General features: G+C 49.3%; 1 protein-coding gene and 1 long non-coding RNA gene across 17 annotated transcripts in view; one reads left to right on the forward strand and one right to left on the reverse strand.

Annotated features, from left to right (window-relative positions):
- Positions 1 to 13954, reverse strand: part of HNRNPM (heterogeneous nuclear ribonucleoprotein M) — a 359069-nt gene that overhangs the window by 25383 nt on the left and 319732 nt on the right. For 2 of the 16 annotated variants that reach the window (XM_070623834.1, XM_070623822.1), the window contains exons 1-2: positions 11547 to 11744; positions 2355 to 2524 (exon numbers count right to left, since the gene is read on the reverse strand). The exons of 1 other annotated variant lie outside the window; for it this stretch is intronic. Coding sequence is in view for 2 of the 15 variants with exons in the window: in XM_070623847.1 (XP_070479948.1) it covers positions 2355 to 2524; positions 11547 to 11659 (283 nt within the window). In the remaining 13 variants the exon portion in view is untranslated. Of the gene's footprint in view, positions 1 to 2354; positions 2525 to 10908; positions 11055 to 11546; positions 11777 to 13954 lie in introns of those variants that run through there. 13 more of the 16 variants (XM_070623844.1, XM_070623830.1, XM_070623843.1 and 10 more) reach the window with 9 other exon arrangements.
- LOC139083934 (uncharacterized) lies at positions 12197 to 13339 on the forward strand. The gene is made up of 2 exons (XR_011541095.1): positions 12197 to 12335; positions 12980 to 13339. It is a non-coding gene; the product is annotated as an uncharacterized lncRNA (long non-coding RNA).

The following is a 13954-nucleotide window of genomic DNA, read 5'->3' on the forward strand; positions in this document are numbered from 1 at the left end:
TCTCTGGTTTGTCCACTCCAGAGATCATCTTGAGACTGCGGTTTTTAGAAAGTAAGTGCCTCTATGTGCAATTTTTCTCCTGTGCCACAACAGATTGTCAAAAAACTTAAAACTTATTTGCAACAGATTTCAAATAATTACTCCAGATTTCAAATAACCATTTAAACACATTTATGGTAAACCAAAACACGAATAAAAATATATATTTAAACCTCACAATGAAAATAATAACAACATTTCTTAAGGAGTCATATGTACGTAACCACAGTAAATTTCTTTGGACCTCACATACTGAATATAAGCATAACCGTAAAAAAATTACCTTTCTCTTATGAATCCTTTTACCCACAATTCAATACTGCAATAATTTAATTAAACAGAAAAAGTAATTAATTTAACCTGTACAGGGGAGCGCTAAACAAGAACATTTTAAGGTTTGTTAAAAATAACTGATTTACTGCACACCTGTAATTCTAAATTACACCACCAAAAATACACTGCAAGGGCTGAGCCAGGGCATTCGGAGTAGAATGCCAGGGGAATATGAGAACCAGTTTGGACGTATCCAAATAAACCACCAGGCTGGCTCCACGCTTCGTACAGTGCAAGATAGGAAATTGAGGTGAACTGCGTCTACATCCAGAAACGCCATGGCTGCTGCTGCTACCAGCTTTCAGGCTTCCAAAACTGAAGTACTGAATGGTAAAGCAGTGAAAATGTCACCGACTTTATCCATCATGTCCCAAAACTGGTTCACACACTCCTAAAAATGAAAAAATAATTGGCCGGCAATCTCTTACACAATTCTAACAATTGCGTTTTCAAAACCACATTCCTGGTTCTTGGAACTACTATACCTTATTAGCAATGGCAGTATCAATTCAGCGGTTCAACCAAATCACGAGAACACAAATTTGGGGGTTATTCCAAAAACTAATTCGAATGAGACCCAACTGTACTGTACAGAAATTCTAAGCTTGTATTGAAGCAGCAGTCCCAAAAACCAAGAACACTGCATCTGGGATGCCACGTGACATGCCCTTCAGACATAAAGAAGAGACTTCCCTCTGGCCCTAGGAGCACTGGCAGGAACGATTTGGCCGATCAAGGTAGGAAAACAAATCTCACACCAAAACGGTTTTCCATCCGTGTTATCTGGAGAAGTACCACATGGGAGCAGCCTACATGACTGTACAGAGGTTCACAGTGCCCAGGGCTGCCGACGTGTCGTGGTTGAGTTAAGTAATGGGACAATGATCGCAGTGGGCCATTCATAATTTCAAAACCCCACGCTGGGAGCACCAGTACACATCCCAAAATGGCCTATCCAAGTGGCATCTCTGTCACTGAAATGTTAATCATTTGACAAATCAAGCTCAAATCTCTTTTCATTATGAATGCTCCAGAAAACCAATACCTTTCAGTCCTTCAAAAAGACTCCATTTAAGGGTGATTTGATGCTAGGTTTCCCTTGAGGGTGGGGGTGAGAGGGAGACCTCCAGGCATTAGACAAATTGTTCCCCAGCAATAGTTTTGTCTAAAGCAGGGCTGAGCAATCTCTTTAGCCCTGAGTGCCACCAGCAGGGCCAAGAATCAGGAAAGGAAGGCAGGCAAAAGCAGCAGCAGGAGACTTTGAAGAGAGAGACGACACGTGATGTGCACAGGGGGGTGAGGCAGAGGACCATGGGGGCAACCAAGCTCCTCGGACCTCCTGGTGGCAGCAGAGCGCCAGGTGCTTCTCCTGCCCTCGGCCAGAATGTGGACCCCTGGGCTGGGACTGCCATGCCCTGAAGGCACCACGTGGCACAGCAGATGCCTTATTCTGAGCTCTCCAATTGCCAATCTACTCTTTCTTCCCCCCGCGAGGGAAAAAGCCTCAGAGTTTAAATACAAGCTAATGTTTTATAATTTAGAAAATCTGAGCAGCACAAGCTCCAGCTACCAAATTTTGATCCCAGGAAGACATCCACAAAATTTAAACTACCTTCCCGCCAGAATTAAAAAGCCAAAAAAGAATGAAAAAGAAAAGCAAAAATCTCTCCTGTCATATATAAAGAATTCGAAAAATTTCCTCCACACACAGAGGCTCCCCTCAAGCTTACTCAAAGCCCTATTGACCATATTAAGCCAGTAAAATCATTTGTAGGCCCGGGGACCCTACAAACCACCCTGCTGGACACACAGGTGCATGACCACAAAAAAAGTAGGCTGGGTAGGAGGCTGAACTGCCAACCCTGGACAGAACACATGCTCTACCCAGAAGAGCTTCCAATGACAAAAAATAACCAAGGAATTAGCCACAGGAGAGATGACACAGCGACCTTCTTACCCTACTCAGCCACCAGTACCATTACCTTTTTCTTTAACCAGGTCTTTAAGTGACTGCCATTTCACATCAAAAGGGATGTTTGTAATGAAGGCTCTGTATCTCTTAGTTGGATTGGCATACGGCTCAAAGCGATTGCCTCCTCTTTTTATGTTTTTCTCCTTCCTCTTCTCATTCTGAGTAGGTCGTTCTCCTTCACTGAATTCAAGAGAAAAAAAAAAACGGAGTCCATATGTTAGCACAATATGAAAGACAATATTTGATTTGCCAGGTTTACAGCTCCACACAGTTACAGATGACACAAGACTAATATTGATTTTGATTCGAGACATTCAGACTAAAGTGCTCCATAGAGCAGAAAATGGCAGTAGTGCGCTCCCTGAAATCCACTTATCGAGGGGCTGGCCCCACGGTCTTGTGGCTAAGTTCAGCGCACTCCGCTTCAGCAGCCCGAGTTCAGACCTACAGCACTCATCAGCAGCCATGCTGTGGCGGTGACCCACATACAAAATAGAGGAAGACTGGCAGAGACGTTAGCTCAGGGTGAATCTCCCTCAGCCAAACAAAAACAAAAACAAAAGCAACCACTCACCTATTTAGAAACCACTCCCAAGAAAAATATGCTCTCCCAAGGCCTTCGCCCACTCCTATGGGGCTCTAACAGATAGGGCAGCGAGAGGCCACCTCCCTGCCCGAGGGGCTTTAATTCCAAGACAGAACAGGAAAAGAGAAGGGAAGCCTTCACAGATTTCATGGTACAGAAATGAGGTGGTGCACACAGGCCCAACCAATGTTAGCTTCACAAATAAAAGTGCCTTTTGTTGTGGGAAAAAAAAGTTTCTTTAAAGTGGGAATGTAAGTGGTGCAGCTGCTACAGAAAACTGGCAGTTACTCAGAAAGTTAAAACATGTAATCACCATAAGACCCAGCAATTCCATTCCTAGGTGTGCACCCAAGGGAACCGCAGGCAAGGACTCAGGTACCTGCCCACCAACAGCAGCATTATTCGTAACGACCAAAGGTGGAAACAACCCATGTCCACCAACAGACGGAACAAACGAACTGTGGTGCATCCACACAACAGAGTATCATTCAGGCACAAAGAATGAGGTGCTGGCACGCTGCAACACAGATGAGCTCTGAAAACGGCATGGAAAGCGCAACAGGCCAGACACACAGAAAGAAAAGAAGAGCAGCGGTCACCAGGGACTGCTGGGGGGTGGGAACGGGGAGTCACTGTTTAACAGGGAGTGGATAGTGGCACACTGCACAACGTTGTACTTAATGCCACTAAATTGGAAAATGGTCAAAACGGCAAATTTTACATGTATTTTACCACAATAAAAAAAATTTTTTTCAAGAGAAAGAAACCATTCTGTACACAACCCTACTACCCTGAGCCCGGGAAAACCCAAGTCTGAGCAACCCTGGTAGGCAAAAGAGGGCAAGCAAACAAGCCCACAATGAGCAAAGAGGCGAGGATGCTTTCTGGCACTGGCTTTCCCGTCATATTCTTCACCTTTGTGCGTGAGGCGCCTCTGTTGAGGTAACATTTCATTTCTAAGCACTATAAACACAAATTTGGCTTCGAGTGGGACAAGAAAAACATTTCATGAGAAATGTAGACATCCAAAGCACAGAACCAGACATCAGGCTGGAAGCCCAGGCCCCACAACAAAAGGCCAGGGTGTGCACAGCCAGCGCAGGGGCCAAGTTCAAGTTCAGCCCCCTTTGGCTACAGGTAGACACCTGGGAGAGCTGCCCAGGAACAAACACCAGGGGAGTGGCAGCCACAGGAAGTTCTTATCAGGGCCCTGAGTCCTGCGCTTCCTGCTCCCAAGCCCTATCCTTCCACCAGTGAGCATCCAGCAACTCCACAGATTCTAGCAGACTTTGTGATCCACGACAAAAACGGAAAAAGAGAAAGCTAAGACCATGGTACTGATGATTTCTAAAACTACACTTAATTAAAAGGGTGATCTTTATTCTACCGTGGAAGACCGTGTGTGGGGAAGGGTTAGTGTTCAAATACCCGATGGTGGCTGGACAACTTGAACGTACGTACTTGGAAAAATTACAAAGTTAGCACGTCTTTGTAGTCCTTAAAAGTTTTTTTACTGGTCCCCATATCCAAACACAAGGGTGCCAAGTGGCAACCCAGTGAAGGTGTCATTCCAGACAAAACTAAGGAAAGCCACTTCCTCCACGAGCTGAACTACACCAACAGGCAATAAATGGGCTTCCTCCTCACAGGCTGGCAGATGTGGGGGTGTGGCCGCTCCTCCAACGCCCGAGCCCCAGAGCTCTTCCCCCAGCTTCACAACAGACCCTCATCGGGCGGCTGCATACCACAAGCCGATCTCAGAGGGAAACCCTCAACTGTCACCCAGGCCACCTGTCTACTCCTTAGGCAAGCCCTAAACCAGAATCTGCTACACAGAGCATAACTGCCAAGGAGTCTTTTAGCAGATGAGGAGGAAAGCAGGAGCAGAAATTCATAAAATGTAGATCAATCTACATTTCCTGGACCTACACTGGACAGAAACGTATTTTAATGTAACTAGTTTTTTGTGAAACCCCAATATTCTATGACTTACAATAAAAAACATCCTTCTGACACAGGGTCCATGCCACAGTAATAGTTCCCGTCTGTGTTTTCACCTACTAGTTACAAATGTACAAATAACTAAGTACAGCCAGAGCAGGTAACAAAGTGTCTAGACAACAGTATGCGACGGACTGGCTGCACTATTACTGCTCTTTACTGCTAAGAGCAAGCGGCCCAGCTGCCGATCGAGGCTGGGTATCTGCTCTGGGGTTAATCCCCATCACGTGGCTCACAAGGATTATGCCCGGGGGAGGGCACAGCACCACTGCACCCGAATCCTTCTCTGGCTGACCATTTCCTCCCTCCAAGAAGGTTCCTCTAGGCAAAGGGTTAGAACTACCTCTGGTCACTGGGAGCTTCTTAAAAAACTGACCTTTTCATGAATCTAATGATCACCATCAACGCTGTTCTTGACAGAATTATAGAGAACCACCCTTAAGGAAATCCCACTCACGTACAGAAGATGTGACAGTTTAAGCATGGTGTCCTGAAAAGTCCATTTAAAAACTGTCCAATGTTCTCGTCTTTACTGTAAAATTAGAGAAATATTCTTCTCTAGCCCTAAAATATATGTAAAACAACTCTGAAAATCTTTTAGAAGTACGTTTTTATAGGTGGATTATAATTTAGCAACACTGATAAGATAAACTGATTTATCCTAAATACCCCAAATTTAAAACACTATAGACATTAAAAATTTTATGTTAAACACACCCTAGCACATGAGCCAATCATCCACAGCTAGATACTCACCCAAGAGAAGAAAAGCATTTATCAATACAAATGCTTCTACCCGAATGCTCATGATGTCATCTGTAATATCCCCAAACAGGAATTCTAAATGTCTACTAACAAGTAAATGAATAAACCAAATTGTAGTATATGCATACACTGAAATACTATTCAACAAAAAGTAATGAACTACACGCAATACGGATGAATCTCAAAATAAATAAACTCAAAGAAACCAGACCAAAAAAAAGAGTACATATGGTATGATTTCATCATATAAAACTCTATATTTGAAAAAAATCCAATCTGGCAAACTAATCTGTATCAGGGTTTCTCAAGCTCAGCACTACTGACATTTTGGCCACATAATACTGCTGGTGGGGGGCTGCCCTGTGCACTGTTTAGCAGCATCCCTGACCCCTACCTAGAGATGCCAGTAGCAACTCCACCCCTCAGTCCTGAAGGTGAAGATGGAAAATGTCTCCAAGACACTTCCCAATGTCCCCCGGAGGGAAAAAAAAAAATCACCCTGGTGAGAACCACTGAGGCATACTGATGAAGAGCAGATCCACGGATGCCCAGGGGTGGGGGAAGGCAGCACTCAGAGGATTACAGGGGGGCAAGAAAAGCCTTCTGGGGGCTAAGGCTATATTTATTGTATATATCATATGGACATATTTATTGACTCAGTGAGGGGTTCATATACTGACACTCATCAAACTACATTTCCAATGTGTGCACTTTATTGTGCCAATTATACAATACTGTTTTAAAAGTTTCGACTCATGATTGTTAAATCTTTTTTTTTTTAGATTTTTTTGGGTTTTTTTCCCCTTTTTTCTCCCCAAAGCCCCCGGTACATAGTTGTACATTCTTCGTTGTGGGTCCTTCTAGTTGTGGCATGTGGGGCACTGCCTCAGCGTGGTTTGATGAGCAGTGCCACGTCCGCGCCCAGGATTCGAACCAACAAAACACTGGGCCACCTGCAGCGGATCTCGAGAACTTAACCACTTGGCCACGGGGCCAGCCCTCATGATTGTTAAATTTCAATCCTAACTCCAATAACCTGACTTGTAACTCCAATATAAAGTAACAAATTTGTAATCTTTCAAAGAAACTGAAGCCACAATAAGCTTCTACCTAGGCCAGCTAAATGTCTTACCAATATCCTCCTTGCTAACCAGTTCTCAGTTCTCAATTGCCAATAAACACACCATCTGACTGATTCTGGCATCCGGTCATCCACTTGATGTTCTAAATAGACCTAATAAAATAAAGACTTTTTCTGACATTCTGTCAACCTATTTCATAGTATATCAATAAAAACAAGCCTAATATACCTTAAGTACCTTCCAAGTCATTAAAACAAGATTAATTATGTTTAATATGGCTTTGGAATTGTCTGACAGCATTCTTTGAAAACTGGTAATTTATCATGTTACTGCTCCACCATCCTAGAATTATACTGTACATAAAGATAAAAAAAAAAAAAAAAAGCCCGAGTGCCCACTCCACAAAGAACTGCTACGTGCCTGTGTGAATCCCTGAATCCCCACCCTCTTAGGCCTCCACGGCATTCCCACATACAGCACTCTCACGACTCTCAGTTTGTCACTCAGGAGTGTAGCTTAAAATGGCAAGCCCGATGCCCTGAGATCCTGACCACATCTCCTGAAGGAAGTGCCCCCTCCCCAAAGCCCCCTGAGAACCTTCCCTTATGTAAAATGATTCTGCACAGAAATCCTTTCAACCCTGAGCTCCTCTAATGCATTTAAGATGTGGAGAGCACTATTCATAGCACTCTTCTAGCTGCCCGTCTACCACTTAACTACCCACGTGACTCAAGCTCTTCACCGCTCTGGTTCTTCACCAGCAAAACCAGCATAACTAACCTATTTCCATGGTAGCTGACAGGGATGCTGCGAGAACCAACAGCCTAACAAAGAGCAGCTGGTAAACGCTCAGCACGGTATCTCAGGGAGCAGTACTACAGGTGACTAGGGCCCATATCTCGGTCCGAGCCCCAGCGTCACCATCTCTCTGCTAGGCCTCCGTTCCTCCACCTGTAAAAGGTTACTATCCACGCTGACGGGTCTAAAGAGAGACCTGGCACACAGTCACTGAGCCGACGGCCTATTTGTGTACCAATAATTTTCTTGAGGGGATAGGGAGGGAGCCTGATTCAATCCTGGCCTTCCACTGTGGCATATGCTGATGAGGCTTTAAAACAAGCCCACTGGCTGAGGCGGCCCAGGCGTGGTACTCATTACAGACCACCAAAGGAGCAGCTCAGCTTTCAACCTCACCACTGCAAAATATGGTCCCGGGAAAGCGGGAAAGCGCATGTGAGAGTCCCGGAGAGAAACAAGCTCACTCCTCTTTGTAGACTAGTGTCTCTGCCTGGCCATGAATAAAATCAAAGAGCAAAGGGAAAGCAAAGAGCTGGCAGCACGCATTTGATCAACCCAGAGGCCCCACTCTAATCTGGGCTCACAACCTAACCTGCTTCAAAAATGCCTTCTGCCAAGGACACAATCACTTTGTAAAGTACAGCAAACACTCAAATCACTGCAACGCAGAGAATCTGGTTTAAATAAAACACTTCAAGTGACTGTGTTTAGTGAGAGGTTACCAGGGCAGCATCCTGGAAGCAGCTAAGGCCCTGGAGTCAACACGGCCTCCCCCAGACTCTGGGTCCATTTCCTGAACCTGAGTTTTCTCAACAGCTTAAGAAAAACATTTCTCAGTTACAAAACAAAGTTGACATTAACATTACCTCCCGGGCAATCTACACTAAACATAAACGTTTTATTTTTTGAATGACCAATCCATCTCTCAGTTTTCTGATTCAGCCATAACATTACTACGGAAGGAGAACAGGTTATGTCATTGATTTTAAATATATGGTTCAATCTTTATTTAAAAATAAAAAAGAAACTCAAACCTAAACTGATATATTCCTCTAAAATGAATGCTTTTTCTCCCTGACTAAATATATTCCAACTCTGAATCCTGACTGACTTTAGATGGCATACATTTCTCATCAAAAGAAAGCAAATCCTGGGGCCGGCCGGTGGCACAGCGGTTAAGTTCACATGTTCCGCTTCAGCAGCCCGGGTTCGCAGGTTCAGTTCTCGGCCATGGACCTACGCGCTGCTTCTCAAGCCACGCTGCAGCAGGCCTCGCACATATAAAGTACAGGAAGATGGGCTTGATGTTAGCTCAGGGCTAATCTTCCTCAAAAAAATAAATAAATAAATAAAATTTCCTGCTCTCACACCCCGGAGAAAAGTAACTGCCCTCAAGGCTGCCAGCTCCCTGCCTTTTCTGCTTACAGCACACACTCCACTCCTGCTGGACACAAAGGTCAGAAGAACCAAGTTTCACTCACTCTCCATCCCTCCAGGGCTTTCAAGATAAAGATCTAAATTCCTCAGCCTGCAATTCCTCGCCCACCAGCAGGCCCCCAGTGTTCCAGCATTAAATGCTACAGTGGCCTCAGCTCTCTATAAATATGCAAAGCATATCCCCAAGTCCCCAGCCTTTGGCCCCTCTCCTCTTTGCCTCTCCCCAGTCACCCTCTTTCCTCCTCCTCCTCCGGAACACCTCCCAGCCCCAGGGGTTCGGCTGGGGGGAGGGGAGCCCCTCCCTGCCCCCTACCAGGTAACTCCCTTACTTCAATCACAGCATAATTACATTACTACGAAAATATTAACTCGCCTCTCCTCTGGGCATGGGCTTTATTCTAAAGAGATTCATAAGCCAAAAAAAAACAAAAAACAAAAAACCCACACAGTTTTCCACTGGCCCTATGAAATACAGCTAAGTGTTGCTAGTTCCCTGAAATATCCTCTATTAAGCAGCCCTAGACTCTGAGGTTCTTTCCAACAAGGGCTATTTTCTCTCTAAAACCTTCAGGCTTTCTAATGGTCTATGTGTTGCGTTTGTCAAGTGAATCTGTCACAAAATGACTATTTGAAAACGGACAGTGGAAAACAGGAAATTTGAAATATGTACCCCAGATGCTATAACCCATAACTAATTCGCCTTCTCCCCTAGCACGGTTCTAGCAGCAGTCCCTCCTGAGATAACTGCTTTGAAAGAAAAACACGGGAAATAAATGCATCTTAAAGGCCTCCTTTGGGGCCGGCCTGGCGGCACAGTGGTTAAATTTGCACGTTCTGCTTCAGCAGCGCGGGGTTCACCGGGTCGGATCCCGGGTGCGGACATGGCACCGCTTGGCACGCCATGCTGTGGTAGGCGTCTCACATATAAAGTAGAGAAAGATGGGCACAGATGTCAGCTCAGGGCCAGTCTTCCTCAGCAAAAAGAGGAGGATTGGCAGCAGATGTTAGCTCAGGGCTGATCTTCCTAAAAAAAAAGAAAAAAGACCTCCAAAAATGGCCGTCAAATCCTCCTGGGCTCCCCTAGACAGACGACGGAAAAAGTCTAAACGAACACATCCCCTTGCAGAGTTTTCGACAGGAAAGTGCTGGGCACCCTTCCAGGCTGCCATTCTCTTGCCCTCCGAGGACCAGCAACCACGGCACTCTGCGCCTCCCCACCGACGGGGAGAGGGTTTACCAGCACCGCCCGTCATCCGCCGAGCGCTCGGTGACACAACGCGCTTTAACCACATTCACTTCCAATCTCCACGAACTCCGGTTCCGCGCACTAGACATTTGCGGGAAGGCGAAACCCTAAGAGACACAACGTGTAACAGAAGTTTCCAGGAGCTGGGGACGGGCGGGGGGGGGGGGGAAATGGGGAGTCACTGTTTCACGGCTCGTGTGCTCGGGGTGACGGAAAAGTTCTGGACGTGGGACAGCGGCGACGGCCACAACAAAAAACACAGTGCACCCGATGCCGCTGAACCGTCCCCTTAAAACGGCCCAAAATGCCAATTTCACGTTACGCACACGTTACCACAATTTAAAAAAAAAAAAAGAAAAGAAAACTGGTGGGAAGTCACGTGCGCCCAGCCTTCCCCCCGCCTCCCCCCACGGGCGCCGGTCGGGCCGACACGTCTCCCCGCGTCTCCCCTCCAGGTGACTGTCAGCACGACGAGCGGGTCTCGCGGGGGCGCAGACGAGGCTCTAAGGCTTGGAGAAAACTTTGAACAGCCAAGGGCCCGAGTGGGAGCCCCAGGCGGGCCTCGCAGAGGTGACGGAGCCCGGGAGCGGGTGAGCCCGCGCGAGGATGTAGGCTCTCCCCCGGGAACACGGAAGAGGACGTTTCTCGCCTTTTTTTCTTTCCTGCTCTTTGTTGGCTGCGCAGGGCCGATCGCCGCACCAACGCCTCCCGCGCACCTGGGAGGAGGCGGGCGCCGGGGGCCCGGGGCGGGGGAGGGGACGCGGGGGCGCCCCGAGAGGCCTCGCGGTCCTTCCCGGTTCCCACGCGCCTCCGCCACCGTTTACCGGGCCGACCACGCGCGAAGCCCCCCACGCGCGCGCTCGCTTCCCTTCCCTGCCCCCCCAGTAGCCGGAGCGGGAAACTGAGCCCCCAGGCGATATTGGGGGGCGCGGGGAGGTAAAGCCACGCGCCCAAGGTCACCCGACAGGCGGGCAGGCCGCGACCGCGGGGTCCCTCCGGCACCAGGCCCGCGCCATCATCCGCGAGCGCACAGGCAGGGCCCGAGGCCTCGGCGTGGGGTCGGCCCGGCCCGGAGGGCCCCGGGGACCTGAGCCCGAGCCCCGGGAGGAGAGAGCGGCGCCGCCGGGCCGCCCGGCGTCACCCCTGGCGGCCGCGGCCGCCACCGCCGCGGGCAGGCCCCGCGGGAAAGGCCCCGGCCGAGGCCGCGCCGGTGGGAGGCCGCCAACAGACCTAACGGGGCCGCCGCGAAGGCGCCCGGCCCGGGACGCGGAGCCGCGGGCTACTCACCCCTTCGGGCCCGGAGCCCCGTTGCCGCTCGGCACGCCGGGCGCGCCGCTCTCCTCCTCCATTTTGGGCTCTGTCGCCGCCACCTCGGCCGCCGCTTCGACCCCTGCCGCCATTTTCTCCGCGTCTGGGCTTTGTGTGAGGGAGCCGGCTGCGCGGCGCTGCGCCTGCGCGCTCACGTGATCCGGCGCGACCAGTAACGCCTGCGCGCGCCGCGGCCCGCTCCCGCCTCGTCCCCGCCCGCCCCGGGCCACGCCCCTGCTCCGGGCCACGCCCCCGCCGCGCGCAGGCGCAGACCGGCCGCTGGGATCCATTCATTCCCGCAGCAAATTCAGGTTGGGCGCTTTCGCGATGCTCCACCGGTTCCCCAGGCCTCTTAGGGGAGGCATCTCCCCACACCCGACCCGGACACCCGGACTTCGCCACTCCCAGCTTTCTGTAATCAGAGGTGGGGAAGAGGGGCAGCGAAAGTTCTGTTTACTAAAAATATGAAGGAGTCAGCCAGGTAAGGAGGGCAGGACACGGACGGGCCAGGCAGTAGAGCTGGCGTGCAAAATGCTGTCTCTACGCAAGGATCATCCTGCACCAGGAATATCTGGGCTGTGTCCGACCTGTCTCCCTACCACGTTGGGGGCTCCTGGGTGCACATCCCGTGGCCTGAATCTCTCGCTGAACCTATCAACCAACAAACAAAACGCATGGCTGAGAACTTCGTATGTGCTCGCGGATGTTTCTTGAGCGAATGAACAAGCAGGAATCCAAACGTGATGGGAGAAATGAGCTAGACGCCAGGTGATCTCATTAACCTTAACCGGGGCTCCTTCCTGCCTGATCCTGGCTGGGTGCCTTTGCCTGAGGGCTTGGCTCCGTCCCCAAACTGGATTTCAGGGCTGTTACAGGCTATGGCCTGGGGCAGCCACTTGGCCCGGGAAGAGGCCAGAGCGCAGGGGCACATTCAGAGGCCTCAGGCTCCCTTCCCCAGCAGCAGCCCCTCTCCCTGGTGTCTCTGGAACTTTGAAATGCTTCACTGGATCTTGCAGAAGTTCCCATCTACCACCAAACTCGAGGCTTACGAAGGGAAAGAGGGTTTTTTCCCCCTCCTCTCTCACAGAATGACTACATTTCATCAGGCTCTGGGGAATATGTCACCTACCACACCCTCCCAGCTGCTTAATTCTGCCTGGCAATTCTGAGCCAGGGTTGAGAATTTCAGGACCAGAGAATAAATCCACCTGGTAGCTCAGCCTCTCTTTCCAGCTCCATTCCCACATACTTCCCAAACTCACCTGCCTCCCAGAATTCCCTTCTCCTGCCCATCTTCAAGCCCCTCCTCCTCCCACATCACCTCCTGAACCACCCCCCGCCCCCATACCAACCTTCCCTTCCTCCATGGCCCCACTGGATTCATTCTGTCTCAGTTTACCTTCCTCCTCTAGCCGAGCTCAGAGATGGCAGAAGAGGCCACAGCAGACTCAGAATCAGGGAGGCGTCCCAATGCAAAGCAGGAGGAACAAGAAGCCACCTGTCTGATCCTTTCTCCCACAGTGGGTGTGACAGGAGATCAGGGACAAGCCAGGCCCTGGTTGTGAAACAAACTCTCTTCCAGGCTGGACTTCTACGGGCTGGCTGACATAACCCAACTGTGCCCAGATCCTGGGTTTTGCTATCTCTTGAACTAGTCTTTCCTTCACACTTTCCTTTTCCTTTAAAGGCATGTTTTAAAATTGTGCCTCACATCTCATGTAAATATATGCAAATATGTGTAAAGTAAATATATGAAAACTTATTGTAAAAAATAGGAGGATGATGCTATTCAAGTATAAATTCAGTCGCGCACACTGCCAAAGGCTGAGCCTGAGGCTTGCTCTCTCTTTGCTCGGGTTAAGGGTCATTTAACACAGCCTAGCAGCGCTGGTTCCGATCCTGGGCGGGGACATGGCACCGCTCATCAGCCCATGCTGAGGCAGCTTCCCACATGCCACAGGTAAAAGGACCCACAACTAAAAAAATATACAACTATATACTGGGGGGGGTTGGGGGGGGGGGAAGAGCAGAAGAAAACCAAGAAGATTGGCAACAGTTGTTAGCTCAGGTGCCAATCTTAAAAAAAAAAGCCTAGCCCAAGCTACAACGGTCTCCTCGATGTAATTGAAAGGATTAGAAGAGATTTGCAAAGGAAACAGCTCTTTTCACGATGGCATATCCTGGGGCCTCCTGACATCATCTCCAGGGGCACTGCAATCCAAAGTTGGCCTGAAAGAGGTGGGTGCCAGGCCTGTGTAGAGAGGCGAGCTGCCGTGGCCAGAAGGGCCCCTGAGCGCTGGGGGAGCTAAGGCACTTGGGTAAGACCCTGGGTTTCTGCAGACCGCCAGATGCCCACAGAGTGCCGCGCATCTTTCTAACTGCCTTTC

The sequence above is a fragment of the Equus przewalskii genome, chromosome 6 (assembly GCF_037783145.1).
Source record: "Equus przewalskii isolate Varuska chromosome 6, EquPr2, whole genome shotgun sequence".
Lineage (NCBI taxonomy): Eukaryota > Metazoa > Chordata > Mammalia > Perissodactyla > Equidae > Equus > Equus przewalskii.